The sequence below is a fragment of the Vicia villosa genome, linkage group LG4 (assembly GCF_029867415.1).
Source record: "Vicia villosa cultivar HV-30 ecotype Madison, WI linkage group LG4, Vvil1.0, whole genome shotgun sequence".
Taxonomy (NCBI): Eukaryota; Viridiplantae; Streptophyta; class Magnoliopsida; order Fabales; family Fabaceae; genus Vicia; species Vicia villosa.
In genome coordinates this window covers 24,828,511-24,848,910 of record NC_081183.1, presented here as the reverse complement: position 1 = coordinate 24,848,910, position 20,400 = coordinate 24,828,511, and the positions used below count along the sequence as shown (strand labels likewise).

The 20,400-nt window shown below is 32.5% G+C and overlaps 1 protein-coding gene across 1 annotated transcript; it reads right to left on the bottom strand.

Annotated features, from left to right (window-relative positions):
- Positions 1-13,376: 13,376 nt before the first annotated feature.
- On the bottom strand, positions 13,377-13,793 carry LOC131596908 (uncharacterized). Its single transcript, XM_058869643.1, has one exon. It carries the CDS (start codon positions 13,791-13,793, stop codon positions 13,377-13,379), a length of 417 nt encoding a protein of 138 aa, XP_058725626.1.
- Positions 13,794-20,400: the final 6,607 nt, after the last annotated feature.

The window sequence follows — 20,400 nt, the reverse complement described above, 5'->3', positions numbered from 1 at the left end:
GATAGGTGTGACAGACGTGGGTTGACGATGCTGATATGTTTGAAGTGGGCGAGAAGTGGGGGTGTCAACCGTAGGGCTAGAGTGATGGTGGATAATGGAAAATGGGACTTCCGGATTAGGTGTGGGAGTACTATCCTGAAGGGGTTCCGGAGTTACTTGGCTGGACTCGAAATATGGAACAGACTCGAAGAAAGTAACATCGTCCGATACGAGGTATCGTTGTAGAGTATGTGAGTAGCAACGATAACCTTTTTGGGATCGATGATAACCAAGAAAGACACACTTTAGTGATCGAGCTGATAGTTTATCAAGACCAGGAGAGAGATTGTGTACAAAACATGTGGACCCGAAGACTCGGGGAGGAATTGGGTGAAGTGGGGAATTGGGAAAAAGGATTGAATGGGGGATTCTATTGTTAAGGACTGATGAGGGCATGCGATTTATAAGGTAACATGCCGTTAGCACAACATCCCCCCAAAACCGAAGTGGAATGTTACCATGGAGAAGTAGGGTCTGAGTAGTTTCTACGAGATGCCGATTTTTGCGTTCGGCTACCCCGTTTTGTTGAGGTGTATGAGGACAAGATGTTTGGTGGAGAATACCATTGCCGGACATAAAAGTTTGAAATTGTTGGGATAAGTATTCACGAGCATTATCACTTCTTAAGGTACGAATAGACACACCAAACTGAGTTTTTATTTCTTTATAAAATTTTTCAAAAATAGAGAATAATTCAGATCTATTTTTCATTAAAAATAACCACGTGCAACGTGAAAAATCATCAATAAAGGTGACAAAATACCTAGACTCAAGTGTAGAGACAGTACGCGAGGGACCCCAAACATCAGAGTGAACTAAAGCAAAAGGGGATGAAGCTCGTTTATTGACTCGATTTGGAAATTGACTACGAGTGTGTTTCCCTAACTGACACGACTCACAATGTAAATTAGACACCTTCGATAAACTTGGCACCAACTTCTGTAGTTTAGAAAGACTAGAATGACCTAACTGAGCATGGATAGTGAGTGGAGAATCTTTGGCTGAGCATGCCTGAGATGAAACTGAGAGGTAATAAAGGCCTTGAGACTCACATCCGACGCCAATCGTCCGTCCCGAATTCCGATCCTGCAGGGTAACATTACTATTAGTGAAAGTGACAATACAATCAAGAGACTGAGTTAAACGACTGACTGAAAGTAAATTAAATGGACAATTAGGTACATAAAGAACCGAAGTAACAGAGAGAGAAGGTAGAATTTGAACAGTACCAATCCCTTCAGATCGGGTTTGAGAACCATTGGCGGAAGTTATAGTAGGTAAGAAACCCGAGGTAGAGAGGGAAGTGAAAAGATTTTTATTACCAGTAACATGATCTGACGCACCAGAATCAAGGACCCAGGATCCAAGAGAAGATGATTGAGAAAGGCAAGCAGATGAATTACCAGTGTGTGCAATCGAAGCAGTATAATCTGAGTTCTGATAATTTTGATACCACTTGAGAAAATCACCGTAGTTTGGCGTAAAGTTCTGAGTAGCCATGAGTATCAGATCTGGAACAGTTGCACGGCGGTAAGTGGGGCGATGGAAAAATCGTCGGGATCGACCGAATCGGTGGAGACGTTTCTGCCGGTAAGGTTAGTTAGCCGGAAGGTTGCCAGAAACAATAGCAGCAACAACGAATGGCGGCGGCGACTGGAGAAATTTGAAAACAGATGCCGAAATGAGTCACGGCAGTGTATGGAAGGCAAACCGGAGTTATGACACGGTTTGCCAAAAAATTTCTCACCGGACGACAGTGGGTCAACCGGGTAAAGCACGGTAAAGATTGTCTCTCAGTAGGCTCTGATACCATGTTGAAATACGAGAGACTAAGAGACATTTGAATAAACCGTGTGTTTTGTAAAGCACTACGGAGACTTTATTATATATAGAGAGATTACAACTAATTATATGATATAGTCGATGTGGGACTATTCTATATACAAATATTATTAACATTATATATTTACAAATATCAACAATTACATTTTAGAAATGTATGTGCATAATTCATCAGAATTCGTACGAACACATGTGTATTCATATCAAAATCTATTTGAACCCACGGGTTATTGCAATTATTGTGCAATTAAAGAAAATAAAAGTAAAGATATTTTAAAAAATATATGAATTCGAACACGGACAAAACGTATTTATTTATATTACTAATATTTAATTATATAATTAATATAATATTTTAAAATAATATGTTATTAGTTGATATTTATAAAACTAACGGATTGCATAAATATTTTTATAAATAATGTCAAAACAAATTTAATATTTACATATTGGAAAATATACGGTTGATCCAAATATTTGTATATATGGAAAAACTATATTTATGCTCCAAATATAAATAAAAATATGGTTTCTTTTAAAAATAATAAACTTTCTTGTTTAAATAATTGTCTTTTTTTTCTTCATTCTTATTACATTTTAGAAACATATGCGCGTAACGCACCAGTATCCGTACGAACGCACAAGTATCCGTACTAGAATTCGTGCGAACCAACGGGTTATTACATTTTTTTGTATAATTAAAGAAAACAAAAATAAAAATATTTTAAATAATATATGAATCCAAACATGGGCAAAATGTATTTATTTATGTTACATACGAAAAAATATACGGTTCATCCAAATATTTGTATATATGGAAAAATTATATTTATGCTCTAAATGTAAATAAATAAAAAATATTTTTTTAAATAATAAACTTTTTTGGTTAAACATTTTTCTAGATCATAATTCGTGCGAGCCAACGGGTTATTAAATTTTTTTTGTACAATTGAAAAAAATAAAAATAAAAATATTTAAAATAATATATGAATTCAAACATGAGAAAAATATATTGTTTTTTAATTATTTATGTTACTAATATTTTTATTTTGAAATTATTTTTAACTTAAGATAAAATATTTTTTAAGATAATACATGGAAAATTTAAATAATACAATATAATAAAGCAAAATGAGTATTTGGGCAAGTTTGCCAAGTGTTAGTATTTTAAACACCTTACTATTTTAAAATTTCTATTTTAGGTAATCTTACTATATTTGTCATAGGATGACTGAACTGATTTATCATGCTAATAAGTTAGACACGTGAAAATAAAGCTTAGAATTTTTACTTTCCCATATTTTTCATCATGAAGAGCGTGCAACTATCTTAGATATTTGGTAATGTTATTATTATTTGGATTTTATTTACTTTTTAAAATATTAAATTGTCACATTTATTTATTAAATTTTAAGTTTTGTTATTTAGGCGGGGAAAGGAATGAGCTATATCGAATTTGTAATCAAAGTATTATTTGAATTTGAACCACTGTATTATTTATTCTTACTACTATTGAAATATTTTTTAATTAAAAAATAAAAAAATAAATTAAATACATTCTCACATTCATTATGAATATTTTTAAAACACATCATTTATTTAATATATGATGATAATATCTTCATTTAATTTTCGAAATTATATGAGATTTTATTCCAGTTATAATAATCAAATATTACAAGAGAATAAAATACTTACTGTACTAATTATTAAAACCCTATCTTACTAATTTACTATCGTCTTAAATTTCTATTTAAAAGATAATGCATTAATATTTCTAATATAATATAATCATTATTATGATTTTTTAAATATTTGTTTACTATAAATTTTATATCAGTTCAATAAATTTATAATAAATAATAAATTTAAATTATGAGTGTTTTTCGAATATTTTGTTTACTTAAAAAATATTTAACCCGTGCCTTACACGGGTCTAACTACTAGTACTCTCTTTAAAGGTGAATAAATAGAATGGAAATAGGTTAGGTTAGGTTAGGGTTTATAAGGTCTGAGTCTGAGCTAGGATAAACTTAAAATGTTTTAGTCTGACTTATGGTCTATTATAGGCTCTTTTTTTATCTGACTTGACCTTTTTAAAAGTCTGCTCTGACCTGAAAGACTATTTAAAAGCCTGTTTTCCATTAAGACTTTCAATTAATCCATATTACTTAAGAAGTCTTATAGGTTGACTTATATATATGCATATATAGGTCGACCTATATATGCATATATAGGCTAGCCTATTTATTATTTCTTCTAATATATATATATATATGTATATATAGGTCAACCTATTTAACATTTTTTCTAATATATATGCATTTATAGATCAACCTATTTAGAATATTTTTAATATGTATGAAAATATAGGCCGACCTATAAGGTTTTATAGGCTTTTTTAATAGCATAAATCTGGCCTATTTAATTAAATAGGCTTTTAAAAAAGCCTAAGCCTGGTCTTTTTATTAAATAGGCATGGTATGACCTGTCCTTAAATAGGCTATGTTATAGGCCCATGTAGGCCGACCTGGCCTATTCACATCCTTACGAATAAAGTAAGGGATAGACACATGAACTATCTCAACGATTAAATGGCTAGTTCGTCTACCTACTCTAATAAGCAGATCCTAGGAATTTAGCCTGAAACACCTTATAAGGAGAACTTATGTGATCTACTATATTTGCTTCAAATCGACCACCATATTAGAGAAAATAACATTGTTGTATAACTTTTAAATCAACAAAAACAGTAAATGCCAGGGAAGTTAAATGATATTTAAGGTGGCGATCACTATGAAAGAACAAAAAATCAAGAATATGAAGAACAAATTAGATGGTAAAATAAATTATTGGCCCAACCAATTAATCATCAAGTACCAACCTTTTTCCGTGAAGTTGGTTGTAAAAAACAAGTCTCTCAAAGCCTCTTGAATTTCAATGCAAAACACATATTTCAAATCTCGAGGATCTTGAATAACCTTTGTTCGAATAAGTTTGTACTAGTCGATCCCTTGTCTCACATTGCATAGAAGGAAATCACAGTTATCTAACGTTTTAATTCTAAGCATACTAATATCATGAACTTCGTAAATCTTATTGTTACTAAATCAAATGACTCCATTTTATTTCAGCTTCAAAGTCTCAAAGTGTTTTCTTCCTCGGGCACATGGGATAAGAGCGTCTTGAGTCAATGAACCAACTCTTTTATGCCTCCAAACTTGTCACCTCTAACTTATCAGCACTCTCATAACCATCCTCATCTAAGACAATTATAATATAAATAAATTCACTTGTCCCTTTCTTGGGACAATCCTTCTTGAAGTGATCAATTTTATGACAAATGAAGTATTTTAATTTTGACTCATCAAAACACTTGGAGTTGGACTTCCTCCCTTTTTGGTTTCCTTGACCCTCATTCCTTCTTTCTAAAACACTCAAGCCTTCAGCACTATCGTCAACTTTCAATTCTTTCATCTTGGATAACTCTTTGATTCTAATAGTTGATTGGACCTCCTCTAAGGTGATAGTGTCATCCTTACCATAAAGAAGGGTATCCTCGAAATGTTCAAAAGATATGGGTAATGAGATTAATAAAAGTAGAACTTTGTCCTTATTATCAAGTTTCACTTTAATATTTTGCCAGTCATCAATGATACTATTGAATTTTTTCAATTTCTCAACATTGGATTTGTTCTCCCCCATTCAAAATTAATATGGTTATTGTTTTAGATACAACCTCTTATTCGAGGACTTAGTGATATTAAATTATTCAAGCTTGAATCATATCTGCATTGTGGTCTTATCTGTAGCGACTTCCTTAGGAATTTATCTCTAATGCATGAGATAATAAAACTCTTGGGCTTATCCACCATCTCGGTCTTCTTTTCTTGTGTTAGGATTGCTTCTTCCACTTTTGTTGACTTAAATTTGCTTGCTTCTTCAATTTCCATAATCCAAAAGTGTTATCTTTATAAAACTTCTCAATATCCCATTTAAAATCCATTATGTTCACTTGTAAACTTAACGCATTTTTCCAATGATAAATGCAACTTGTTATGAAATTGAAAGGTTTGAACACGCCAAGTACTTTAATGTGTTGGACAAAGAACAACGACAATCAAAATAAATGGCCTCAATCAAAACAAAATGTTAAACATTGTAAGCAAAATTACAAGAAGATGAATAAAGTAAATAACGAGTACACACTGAATTTCTTTTCCCAATTCGATCAAATCGATATACTCAGAGAGAGAGAGAGAGAGAGAGAAGCCCTTCGATCCACTATATTTTAAGATTTTTTATTAGAGAATACAAAATAATTTTTAAAAATTAGCCTTATAAGTTCATAAGAACATATCCTATTTTTTACCCCAAATATTTTTCGCTCTCTCCTCTACTTATATGAATCACACAGATCCAAAATGTTTAAAAGTATTTCGCACACCCTTTAGATATCCCTAAAGCTCTTCCAATTTTAAAATAATTAATCATAAAAAAATCTCTCATTTTGTCCCTCTAAATTTCTATCTTTGGAAGAAAACCTTATTTTTCTCTTGTGTGCCCTTGGTACCCAAGAGAAAAAGTGTCTTTTAAAAGTTCCGTGTTAAATGTGTTGTGTTTTTCTAAAATATACTATGTTTTTAAAAAATGCGGGACTACATTGTGTTTCTACCAAATATAGTGCATTCTTGCGAGCGATTTCTTGAGATTTTGATGTCAATCTCCATAGAAGAAATTATGGTTAAGGTTTAATTGTTTTTACTTCAATACCTTATTTAAGTTTCAAGGAATTTATTTCAAACAATGGGAACAAAAAGATGGTTTTTTATTAACTAATGAAAAATTCCACTGTTTTGACATTACGCACGCCAGTCATGGATGAGGCACATCTCAACAATTCAAAAAGGATGCAAAGGCTAAAGAATTTACACAATGGAGTGAGAACGATTATCTCTTTATAATTATATTCTTAATTGATTATGTGACCATTTCTATTATGATTACATTGCTTAAATGTCTCAAAGAAATCCATGATTCTTTGAAAAATAAGTACAACACTAAGAAAGTCGGTACAAAAAATATGATGCGAGTCATTACCTCAAATATCAATTGAATGATGTTGAATTTGTGTTGGTACAACCTCATAAAATCCATAAGATAAATCATAAAATTATCATTGAAAGTATGACTTTATATGAGCAATGTTAAGTAGGGATCATTATCATTAAGAACAGGTGTGTGACAGTTGGTTCGGTTTGTTTGACTTAGCCAAGCCCGACTTGAACTTGAGGTTTGGTGTTTTTATATATATATATATATATATATATATATATATATATATATATATATATATATATATATATATATATATATATATATATATATATATATATATATATATATAAACACTTTTGGTACCAACAAATTTATTTTATTAAAAAAATAAATATAATTTGTTTTTTATACACATCATCTGTTTCTATTACGCTAGCTAGTGTGTGTTATGCACACATACCTACCTACTCCATGTTTCACCATCCATTCTCTTGTGTTCATCTAGTCGTTCTTTTCATAATATCTAAGTCTTCAATTTAGAGAGTTTCACTCATATCTCTATTCACACTAAATTTTTTAGTTTCTCTCTTTTGTCTTTTCTAGTCAAGATTTCTTAGCCACGTCTCCCATTTCATTCCTCAAATTGTTTGAGCCTTTCAGTCACTTTCGGGTAATTTCTTTTAAAAAACACTTTCATAAAAATTCTCTTCAAATATTCGAGTGATATTAATATCGTATTTAAAGTGGTATTTTTATCATATACAAGACTATAATAGAACGATTGTTATACTTTAAAACAAGGAATTAACAGGGTGATTGAAACTAAATATATAGGGGGGGGGGGGGTTCTATAGAAATTTGGTACTAAAATAAGAACAAGAAAATTAACATTGTAAAGTTCATGACAAAAGCCGATTAGATATTTTATATTGAGTCCCCTAATATTACAAGTTGATGAATTGTGTAATAAAAGAATTACAAGTATGTTAACATCTAACACCAAATTAACAAGGCCATTGTACCCAATTCCTTTGTGTACAACTCACTAATTTACACAATAATTCTCTAATTCCTTAGGTCATTTCAGATTAAAATTAGGCGTTCTAAGTTCATTAATTCAAAAGCCACAACTTATAATTACCTATTCCTAATTAATTACTAAGTTGAATAATTGCCCCACTAATATCGATTTGCACGCTCGTCAACACACAAAAAGCATTAAGATCAAGAATAATTAAATAATAATAATAACATAAAAGCTTTCAATTAATCTCAAACATTCATATGATTCAACAAAGTACAATTAGGTTCATCTCAAAAGACCTAATCTAAATTAATTTAGCTACTCATAATGACAAGAACAATTGTCAGGAGTTGATAAGAAGTATACATTGAAATCAATGGAAAATATGTTCTCTTATGGCTCCAATTCTCTCCAAATTCGTGCTTTAAAGCTCCTAACCGTCACTTTCTATGTCAAATTCGGAACCCCTAAAAAATTAGTCAGATTATCCTTTTAATGCTACAAAAGCGTGTCACAAATTCGCTGCATTGCACCCGCTTTGGTTCCTATCGCGCGCGTGATGTGACGTTATCACGCCTATGATGTCAGCATCGTAGTCACGATATTTTTTTCCGTTTTTATTTAATTTTTCACTAAGTCCTTATTTCTCACCCCTTTACAACTTTTTTTTAATTCTTTCACATATTTGCTTGACTTTTTCTCATTATTCTGCCGATCCCGTCAAAATTACTCTCCAATTGTACGTAATGACAGAGTGTCATCATCCACACACCTAACCTTAATGACAATCTCCACACCAACACTAACCATTGTGCCCCTTAAGTTATAAAATCCAAGAAAATTACAAAATATCCTACTTACTTACAAGATTATAATTGCGGCCTCGTTAGAGGTGACATACATTCTTTAAGTAAAACTACTACAAGTAATACCCTTTATCCTATTCAAAATGTTATTACTTACAATAATTTATCAAGTAATCACAAATGCTTTAACCTTAAATTATCTTCTATCATTGAACCTACTAATTACTCTAAGGTTTTTTTTATCCATATTGGCAAAAAGTCATTAGACACGAGCTTCAATCCTTAAATGATAACAACACTTAGGAACTAGTTCTTCTCCCTCCAAAAAAAAAGACCCATTGAATTTAAATGGATTTGAAAGTTAAATCCATGGCCAATTGGACTATTGAAAGGCATAAAGCTCGCTTAGTAGCTAAAGGTTTTAACCAAACTAAAGGCATTGCCTATCTTGAAACTTTTAGTCAAGTGGTTAAAATGACTATCATTCGCCTTCTTTTATCCATAGTTGCTTCAAATAATTGGTATTTTCATCAATTAGACATCAATACAATCTTTTTACATGGAGATTTAGATGAGGAAGTCTACATGAAAGTTCCCCCTAGTTTAAAAGTTTCAAGTAATAACATTGTTTGTAAATTAAATTGCTCCACCTATGGCTTAAATCAAGACAATAAACAGTGGAACCATAAACTTAGTTCCACTCTAATTAAATTAGATTATACTCAATCAAGACTCGATTACTCCTTTTTTATATAAAAAAATTATCCTAATTCCTTTATTGTTGTGCTTGTTTATGTGCACGATCTCATGATTGCTGGTAATAATATGAATGATATTTCTTATTTAAAATAGTCACTAGACGCAAAATTCAGCATCAAAGATTTGTGCAACTTAAAATAATTCTAAGGCTTCTAAGTGGCTAGATCATCTCAAGGCATATCAGCCTATCTAAGAAAACATGGCTTGATTTTTCTTCAAGAAGCGAGTCTCTTTGGTGCTAAGCATGTACCAACACCTATGAACCCTGGCCATAAACTAAACCATGAATCAAAGACACCTCTTCTTTCAAATTCCACTTCTTTCCTTGGCCTAATAGGAAAGCTTTTATATTTAACATACACACACATCCTGACATTAGTTTTACTATTTGCAGGTTGATTCGGTTTATCTCCAAACCAACTATTATTCATTTACAATATGCTCTCAAAATTCTCTGTTGCATCAAGTTAGAACTTGCAAAAGGACTCATTTACAAGATAAACTCTTCCACTAATTTGGGTGAGTTCACCGATTCAAATTGGGGGTCATGCAATGAATCCACATGATCCACAATCGGATTCTATTTTTATCTTGCACGCATACACTGGAAAAGCAAAAAGTAGGATATCGTTTCCAGATATTCATCAGAAGTAGAGTACCGCACGCTGGCAAATACAACATGTGAAGTCCAGTGGCTTCTATACCTTCTCTTTGATCTTGATATTCAACACCTTTAACCCATCACCATGTTTTGAGAGAATCGTTCCACAATATATATCGCCAACAACTGGTGTTTCACGAACGCAAAAAACACATCGAAATGGATTGTCACAACGTTCAAACCAAAAGTTGCAAATATCTTTAAAAAACCCTACGCCAAAGCCTTTTTCTTCTTTATCTACCAAACTAAGAATGAATAACATCATTTAATCCCCAAATTAGTTATTTTTGTGTAAATTAGTTTTATTAACTAACTTGCTAAATTTTAACTTTATAGTTATTATTGGTGTGTATTTATAGAAACCTATTGTATATATTAATATCAAGTTAAAAATAAAAAATAAAAAATTCAGTTTGATTTCCCATCCTTTGTTTTCTTACCCATGTCATAAACATGAGTTAATAAGTAGTACTAATATCTTATTCTAATGTCTTAAAGTGAAAAACTTTATCTGCGACTCAACTCAATATTCATTAATAAAAATATCCATTTCAAAACAAATTATTTTACGACAAAAACAATAGATAAAGATAAAATAAAATATTAATCAAGTGTTTAAGAAATGAAATGTAAATCATTATCGTTTTCTATGATAGTGTTGAGGTGTGTTCCAGAATTATATAATTCACTTTCATGATGTTATCAGTTAATCACTAACAACGGTATTTTTTATATCTCAAACTAGTAGCTTTAAACACATGTTTGCATAATAAGAACTACTATATAAGACTGTCTCAACCAAATAAAATTAAAATAAAAACATATATAACACGTATACATGCACTGCATATCTTCCTTTCTCATGAGGTGAGGGAGGATTCATGCCATCAATATTTCATCGCGGTTAACTTTATTAATTCAAAAATATGATGTGCTCTCATTTTATGTAATGAACATATAAAGTCACTACTAACAAAAATTTGTGACATAAACAACATGTGGTGACAGACTTTGAACTGAAAAATAGTGTTCAATAAAATAAATGAAAAGACTTACATACTTAATGTTTTGAGATTTTTATGTTAAAATGCAGAGCTAGCCTAATAAGGTCAGGGCTCTGTTATAATTTAAAAAATGGATCTAAATTTAAAAAAAAAATTAAAATTTTAATAATTAAAAATATCGCATATAGATATTATATATTAATCAAATGAAGCACAAAAAAATTAAATTATTGTTTAAAAATATAAACATTATTTCATACAACTTAAAGTATCTAACTACTTAAAGAATCTTCCTACGAACATTTTTTGTAGAAAATTCATCAACTAAGTCTTCATACTTTATTGTTTCCAAAATATCATTTTCAACTGCATTAATGTCAATTCATTAAATCTTTCTTGTGACATGGTAGGCCGCAAATCTTTAACAACTTCAATTTTGAAAAACTTTTTTCTACAGAAGCAATTGTCATAGGAATAGTCAATAAAATTCTATACGCAATAACCGTATTAGGAAAATAATCCAAATCTTTTGAAAATAATAATACATCAGTTGGTCTTATAATTTCTTCAGGCAACTTTTCTCTTAGTAAATTTAACTCTGCAAAAAGTTCTTTTCCATAAATATCAGATTGCTCATTACGTTGCAATACTCGTTCAAAGTTACTACAACAAGACTTCAAAGTTGTATCATCCAAAGATTATAACTTGTGAGAAGAAAACAAGAAATCAAAAATACTTTCATACTCTTGGTATTGCTCAAATCTCTTATTAAGAGAAACAACAACTTGATAAACAAGGTAAAGAAAATAATTAACCATGAAAGGTTCTTCTTCAGATAGTTCGACTGTTGGGGTATTCAAATTCTCATCAAACTGTCTTCTTCCTTTAATTATACGCCTTTGAGGAAATGTTGGAGCAATATTCAATTCAACCACAATTTCCTTAGCGTTAACCAATGCCTTATAAAAACCTGTTTCTCTATATCCTTCAAAATATGAAATCAACCCCTTTATTTTTCCCATAGCAACATCAATAAGCATATTCTTTTCCTGTAAAAGCTTGTTAACAGAATTAATTGCAGATAATATTTCAAAACAAATAATTATAGCCATCAAAAACTCAAAATCATCAAGCTCATTTGTTGCTAAGGATTTAGCTTCATTTTGTATTTTAGGATCAATATCATTTTCCGAAACTTCAAGTAAAGCTTCTATAAAATCTAACATTTGAGTTCTTGTAGCTTTGACACTTTCTACACAACTCTCCCAACGAGTGGATGACAAACATTTTGGAGTCAACCCTTTTACATTATCTTTTAAAATTTACCATCTCTTAGTAGAATTGGAAAATATTGTATAAATGTGTTGAACAACTCTTTTTAAAATCCTAAAATGATTCCTAGATGCTAATAGACGGTGAAAAAAATCCACATATCTTATTATCAAGGACATTTGCTCTTGGTGACTAACATCAAGAGTACAATCAAGTATCATTGAGAAATACTTTTCTTGTTTGATTTTTCTAATGATTTCAAGTTTAATTGCAGAACCAAGTAGTAAAATCAACTCATTTTGAATTTTTTGCCCAAGATAATGAACGCGAACTTGTTGAGATGTAACACGTCTAACATGTTCTTGGATGATTGGGTCAAATTCAGCTAACCTTTTAATCAAACCCAAAAAGTTTCCATTCTATCTTCGTACAATTTCTCCTTAGAACCACGAAATGCCAAATTATGTTTAGCAAGAAATTTTACTATTGAAATAACTCTTTTTAAAATATGTTTCTAGTGATCCTTTTCTTTCTCAATTAATCTTTGAGTCGTTTTATGAATAGTTTGAAATTTTTGCAGCCTTTGACGATACTCATACCAAGTAGTCGTATTGTTCCATGCCTAACTCATGCACTTTAATTCTTGCACCAACATGTAACCAATCACTATAACCCTCATTTGCTAATTGTCCCCAACCAATCCCATTTTTAAAAACTTTACAACAAAAACAAAATACTCTATCAAGCTCTTTTAAATAAACAAGCCAATCTCTACCAAAAATCTCTCCATTTTCTAAAGCTCTAGTATGCAAATTAGTTGCAAAGCGTCTATTCAAACTATCTCTAGGATTCTTCACAATGGAATTATCACTTTTAGGACCTTTCGCAACTAATAAATCAATCAATTTAGGTTAAAGAAGATCCCAATTTCTTTGATCAAATATATCATAATCAACATCATGATCATCATTATTAACTTCCTCAAGATTATCATCATCATTATTAACTTCATCACCAAAGGACACACTATCAATATTATCATTTTCAATGGACACACTATCAACATTTTCAATGGGCATACTATCAACTTTATCATTTTCAATAAGCACACTATCAACATTATCATTTTCAATGGGCACACTATCAAAATTTTCAACATCAATATTATCAATATAACAACTTTCATTTGGAACTTCTAGTTCTTTTATTAAAAATTTGTCAAGAGCTCCTGCTTGAGATTGAATTAACTCTTCAATTTTTTTCTTTTTCTTATGCTTATCATTTCCACATTCATACTTTCTATTCCTAGGAGGAACCTTAGGAGGCATGGTGAAAAAACCTGGAATATCTCACTATGTCTGCTGATGATCAATTCTATAGTATTTACCAGCAAGCAAAATTATGTTCCTACAATAAATTATTATATTAGTAGCAAGAAACATCAATTTCATAAAGTAGAGAAAATTTATAATTAGTAACTAGTAACTAACAAGAAGTGAATAACACATAAATCCTACAACTTTACAACTTACAAGTTACAAGATTCAAGAAACAAATATGCTAATTTCAATATCAACAACCAAGAACAACAATAGATTATTCAAATTTTTCTGCTAAATAAAATAAAAATATATTAGACTTAAATGCACGTTTAGTCCCCCCCCCCCCCCCATATTGATTTTCCTAACATTTTAGTCCCCCTATAAAAAAAACAGCTATTAGGTCCCCCAATATCAAATAACTGAAATTTTTTATGGTCTCATGTCATTTGTCAGACTTTTTAATGACATGGCACCTCAAGATTTGTCCAGTCACTTGCCACATCATTAAAACCAATTTATTATTCATTTTTAATTTGAAATTTAATATTTTATTTTTCAGAAACATTTTAATTAATATTATGGATTAAAAAATCATTAGTTACCTCCAACAAAATTAAGTTCAACATTCTCACTTACCTCCAATAAAATTACTTCCACCATTTTTTGTTCGTTCATCACCTTCAAAAGAAACCCTAAAATTTTTAAGCTTTAGAATCGAACAAGTTCCTTAGCAAAAACAAAAAGGATAGGTTCTGGTGTTGCAATGTATCAAGCATCCAAGACGCACGAAGACGACAAGTTCTGTTTTAGGTATGTATTTCTATGTCTGTGTATGTGGTCTCAACGTGTCTTCTTCCCAATTATTTGTACGTGGTACCAACGTATTGTAACCCTAATTGTTTTATCCTAATAGTTGATTATGGTCCCGATGTGTGTAAACCCCAATTCTTTAATTTGAAACCCTAACCATAAAATTTGTATTATGCATGCCACCTACTGAACAAAAAGTTAGGCTAAGAATTCACCATCGGGTGAGTGGAGATTCACAACAAACTTGTTGAGTTGTCCCTTGAAAAGTGTTGAGCAAGTTTGTATGAAAACTTTTCTTTCCCTCTTTGGTGTAAGTTCTCACATATGTGCATGCATGGCATTCTTTTTGTTTGGCTAAATAAAGCAAAGGGAATGATGATGTATGTATGTGTGTTCCATGTTGCACTTCTTGCCAAAGAAATAAATCCAAAATGCCTTGCTACCAAAGTTGACATTATGTATGTCAATTCAAAATCATGCCCATGCAATCCACTTTACACATGGATAAGTTGAAAACTAGGGCCCCATTTGAATCAATCTTTGGCTCAAATGAAAGTATGGAAATAGCATAACAACTTTCATGTTAATTATATCTTGATTAGGGCCTTGGAAATTCATGTAAAGAGGCCTCGAAAATAACTCCACAAAACTACTTAAAAAGCTTCTAAATCATAACACTTTACCAACTTCAACTTACCATCTTTGATCCATCGTAACTTGCTTTATAATTCTCCAAATGATTTCAATCTTGATTCCATTAGAAAGAGAAAAGATCATAGCATAAAACTCTTGTTGAGCACATCTTGAAAAAAAAACCTCTAACTCTCCTTAAAATCATCATGAACCTCATGCTCCATGCTGAATTTAAACATTCAAAAATTTCTCTAAGTGAGAGATTTAACAACCTTGGAACATAATTTTCCAATGACCATAACTTCTTCTCCAAGCCTCTAATTGACATGATTCTAACTAGAAACTTGTATTAGGAAGTGAGATATTTAATTATATGCCTTGTTTGCACAAATTGAATCAAAATTGAGAAAGATATAGCCTTGAGAACATGAGTATATGAACATGGAAAAGTAACCTCAAAATTCTACTAAAACCCTAATCTTGACGTTTCTTTGACTTTCTTGACTTTTCTTGATAAATCAACATCAAAACCTTTATTTTCTTTAAATATGCCTTGAAATGTCCATGTTGACCAAAAATTGTCCCTGTTGACCTTGAGTTTACTTTTAGTTGACTTTTGATCAATTAGGTTCCAATGTCAACAACCATCTATTGAAAAGCTCTTATTCAAGTTGCAATGATCAAATGAGGAACATATGAAGTACTTGGGTCATTTCTTGCTTAATGATATCAATATTTTGATCAAAAAGTCAATCTTATATTGACTTTGACCAAAACCCTAGTTGGTGATCATGTGATGAAAATCAGTGATTCAATCCTTAAGCTCCTGAGGCTATGATCTCCTGATGATCTTGAGAACCTTGAGAAAAGAAAATGATGATATTGAAGCTTGAGGTAACACTCATGATATTGAGACCTCAATCTTGCATTAACTTGAACCACACACCTCCTCTAGATAGGGGAGACAAGAAGTCTTCAAAACCCTTGATCCCACTTCCATAGAGTCAAATGCTATGATATGAGTATGATTATGCAAACATAAGCCAACAAGAATGACAAAAGGAGAGTGCAAATTTTGGGGTACAACACTACCAAGTTTGAGAATCTGAGGATGAATGAAGACGAGTCTATCAATGAACTCACATCACATTGTGTGATATTACCAACACTTCCTTTCCCTTAAGGGAAAATATGTCTGAAAAAAGCTTGCCAAAAAAATTCTCAAATAATTTCCTAAGAGGTTTGATATGAAGGTGAGTGCTATTGAAGAAGCTCGGGACTTGAGCAACATCAAGGTTGGTGAACTCATTGGTTCCTTATAAACCTTTGAGATATCCATCAATGAAAGGGCTGAAAAGAAGAACAAAGGAATAGCATTTGTTTCCAACATTCAGGAGGAAGAAAGTCATGATGGTAAAGAGGAGAGCATGTCAGATCTATAACTCTTCTTGGGAAATAGTTCAACAACTTCTTGAAGTATTCAGACATAAAGTGGAGGACAAATGTGCAATACAAAAGGTCCAACACCAGTCCCTAGAACAAAGGCATGGGTGAAGACGAATCCAATGGTGGCAAGAGTATTTAGTGCTATGAATATGAAGGCTATGGATACATTAAAGAAGAATGTCCAACCTTCATAAAGAGACAGAAAAAGGGATTATCTATCACTTGGTTTGATTTTGATAGTGAAGTTGAGGGAGAAACTGCTAACAATGTGATTGCTTATTCTGGAAGATGTGAATTTGCAAGTGTATCCAGTATTGAAGACCTGTCCGAAGAATAGTTTGATGCATCCTTCAAGATATTGCATTCCAAGTGGAAAGAAGCATGCTTAAGAATAAACATCTAGAAGAAACCATTGGTGTTCTTCAGAAGGAAGCAAAGGAGCTTACATCAACCATCACAAGTGTAGAAAAAGAATTTTCTTCACCAAACTCCAAAATAGATAATTTGACTCAGTTGGAAAGTAATTTGAAAATTATCTCAAATTCTCTTGATGGTACAATGGAGTTTGGAGAGATGTCCGGTGGTATGAAGATAATCAATCTTGGGACGAGCATTAAAGAGATAAGATTCCATCAGAGAAAGTTGTTATACCTGGAAAGAAGACTAAGGTTTTGATGTCAGATCAAGTGTCACAACATCGTGCTCAACATGTGTCAACTCATTATAGTTGAAACAAGAAACAGTCGTTGATATGTCACCATTGTGGTAAATATGGACGTACAAGGCCTTACTGTTATGAAATGTTAAACGTGAAGATCAAGGGATGTAACACCCTTCTAAACCCCGCGGCAATTTTTAAACAATTATATCAGAGTAAAACATAAACACAAGGGTGCCACAATTATATAAAATAAATAAACCAATCATGGTCAAGTCATGCTTCATTAGGAAACGGTTCACCAAAATCGTAATTATGTTTATCACAGCGGAATAAGAAACATTATCAAATACATCCAATGGAATCATAATCCAACACCAATAAAGTAGATTAATTTCATACAACTCTATAACTATTGTTCCCCAGTGTTACAGATCAGAGCATGACCGACACGACCCAACATAAACGGATAAACTCTATGAGTCATCCTCACCAAGCACTAATGCCGCTACTCCTCAATCTGAAAATGACAACATGTAAGGGTGAGTCTCATTCTCAATTAGTAAATATTATGCAATTCATAAGCAACAAGCATCATAATATACCGTTCACCCAATTATACATATTCAGATTCACATCCATTATTAATTCACACAATAATAGATTACAACACACACTACAGAAATCCATACAATCATATTATGACAAAATGCATATGACACACCTGACACTATACATGTGGTACCAATAAACCGTGGAATCAATCCACCTAACCGATCTACGCCTCATCGAGATACGGCCCACCGACACAATTTCCACACAATGGGAAATATGTCCACCAACGATCCAAACATCACCGGGATCCAACATCAATGCATATGAATGAATGAAACACATATAACATACTTAAAACACACCGAATCACGATGAACAACTCATCTCAACACCACATCACCGATTAAGTATGTACATGTTTTCAACATCATTCAAATAGTCATGCATCCCTCACAATCATAATAACAAGTCACAACCAATTCATCATCACATCAAACACATTGTCATACCTATCTCATATGCACACAATGTCCAATTCTCATCAAGTAATTAAATCGAGTTTTTAAAGAAATAAAGTCGGATAATACCAATATTCATCATTCATCATATAAAACATTTAATTACTTGCACAACGCCCAAAACGGCATTAAGAAATGATTCATGGATCAAAAGATACGTTATTTTGAAGTTTGGAAAAATTCACACACAGCAAGGTTCGCTCAGCGGAGCAAGGCAGAAGCGAAATCCTTCAGATCCCCGCTCAGCGGACCTCAAGCAACGTCAAACAGGAGCGAACTACGTTGGGACCTCCGCTCAGCGGACCCCCCTCCGCTCAGCGGACCTGCGATTTCAGCGAACCCCAAGTCTGCGACAGACCCTGCGATTTCACTCCCTTTTTTCCCCAAAAATGATTCCAGACATCACATACAGGCATATAATCATCATACATTCAATTATACACCATAAAACATCATCCAAACTCATTATTAACCTAATAGTTCACACAAATATCATCAATTCAATCCAATTTTAACACCCTAACCTAACAATCCCAATATCTAATTGAACAAAACCATACATCAATCTACCTATCACCTAAGACCACATAAGAGATACTAAAAGGAAGAGTCCCCCCTTACCTCGATGAATTTCTTGAATGCTCTCCTTCCATTTTCACGTTCTGTCCTCTTTCTCTTCTCTTGCTCTTTTCACGTGTTCTTCCTTTCTCTCCAAATGGTTCCTTTTTCTTATTTTATGAAAAATAAAATAAAATAAATTAACCACAACTTAGTAAAAGGCCTAACTAATTAGCACCCCTCTTTTACTATCACCACACCATAAGCCCAATAGCTCTTACTCCATCATTTTTCAATTAAATCCAATTCAAATTCTAAAATTCCAATTATTTAATTTAAATCCAAATTAAATTAATAAACTGAAATTATGGGTGTTACAACTCTCGCCCACTAAAAGAGTTTTCATCCTCGAAAACATACCTTAGACGAAAAGTTTCGGGTAAGAGTCCTTCATCTGGCTCTCTAACTCCCATGTAACATTTCCACCGGCTGGTCCTCCCCAAACCACTTTCACCGTTGCTATATCTTTACCTCGCAACTGCTTCACTTTACGATCTTCAATCTTCATAGGTAACGTCTCTACAGTCAGATTATCTCGCACCTGTATATCATCTACGTGAATTTCATGAGACGGATCCGCAATGTATTTCCTCAACTGAGATACATGGAACACATCATGAAAATTAGCGAGTGCAGGCGGTAAAGCAACCTGATAAGCAACCTTCCCAATCTTCTTAGTAATCTGAAATGGACCAATGAAACGCGGAGTTAACTTCTTCGACTTCAAGGCTCTCCCAATACCAGTCATCGGAGTAACTCGCATGAATACATGATCTCCTTCCTTAAATTCAGTATCCTTCCTTCTTTTGTCATGGTAACTCTTCTGACGACTCTGAGAAGCTCTCATCTTTTCCTGAATCATCTTGATCTTTTCTGTAGTTTGTTGCACAATCTCCGGTCCAACCACCGTATTTTCTCCAGATTCGCACCAACACAAAGGTGTTCTACATCTCCTACCATACAATGCTTCAAACGGAGCCATACCAATACTCGAATGATAACTATTGTTGTAGGTAAACTCAACCAAAGGTAAATAACTATCCCAAGCACCACCTTTTTCTAATACACAAGCTCGTAGCAAATCCTCTAACGATTGAATCGTTCTCTCCGTCTGACCATCTGTCTGCGGGTGATAAGCAGAACTCAACCTCAACTTAGTACCTAAGGCTTCCTGCAATCCTGTCCAGAACTTAGAAGTAAATCTCGGCTCTCTATCCGACACAATACTGGCTGGAACACCATGCAAACTCACTATCTTCTCAACATACAACTGAGCCAACTTCTCCATCGGATAATCCATTCTTATTAGAATAAAGTGAGCAGATTTCGTCAACCGGTCTACAATAACCCAGTTAGAATCACAATTCCTGCTCGT

What these genes read in the sequence shown, in the direction of transcription:
- LOC131596908 (XM_058869643.1), bottom strand. Translation starts at nt 13,793, where the DNA reads ATGCCTCCTAAGGTTCCTCCTAGGAATAGAAAGTATGAATGTGGAAAT.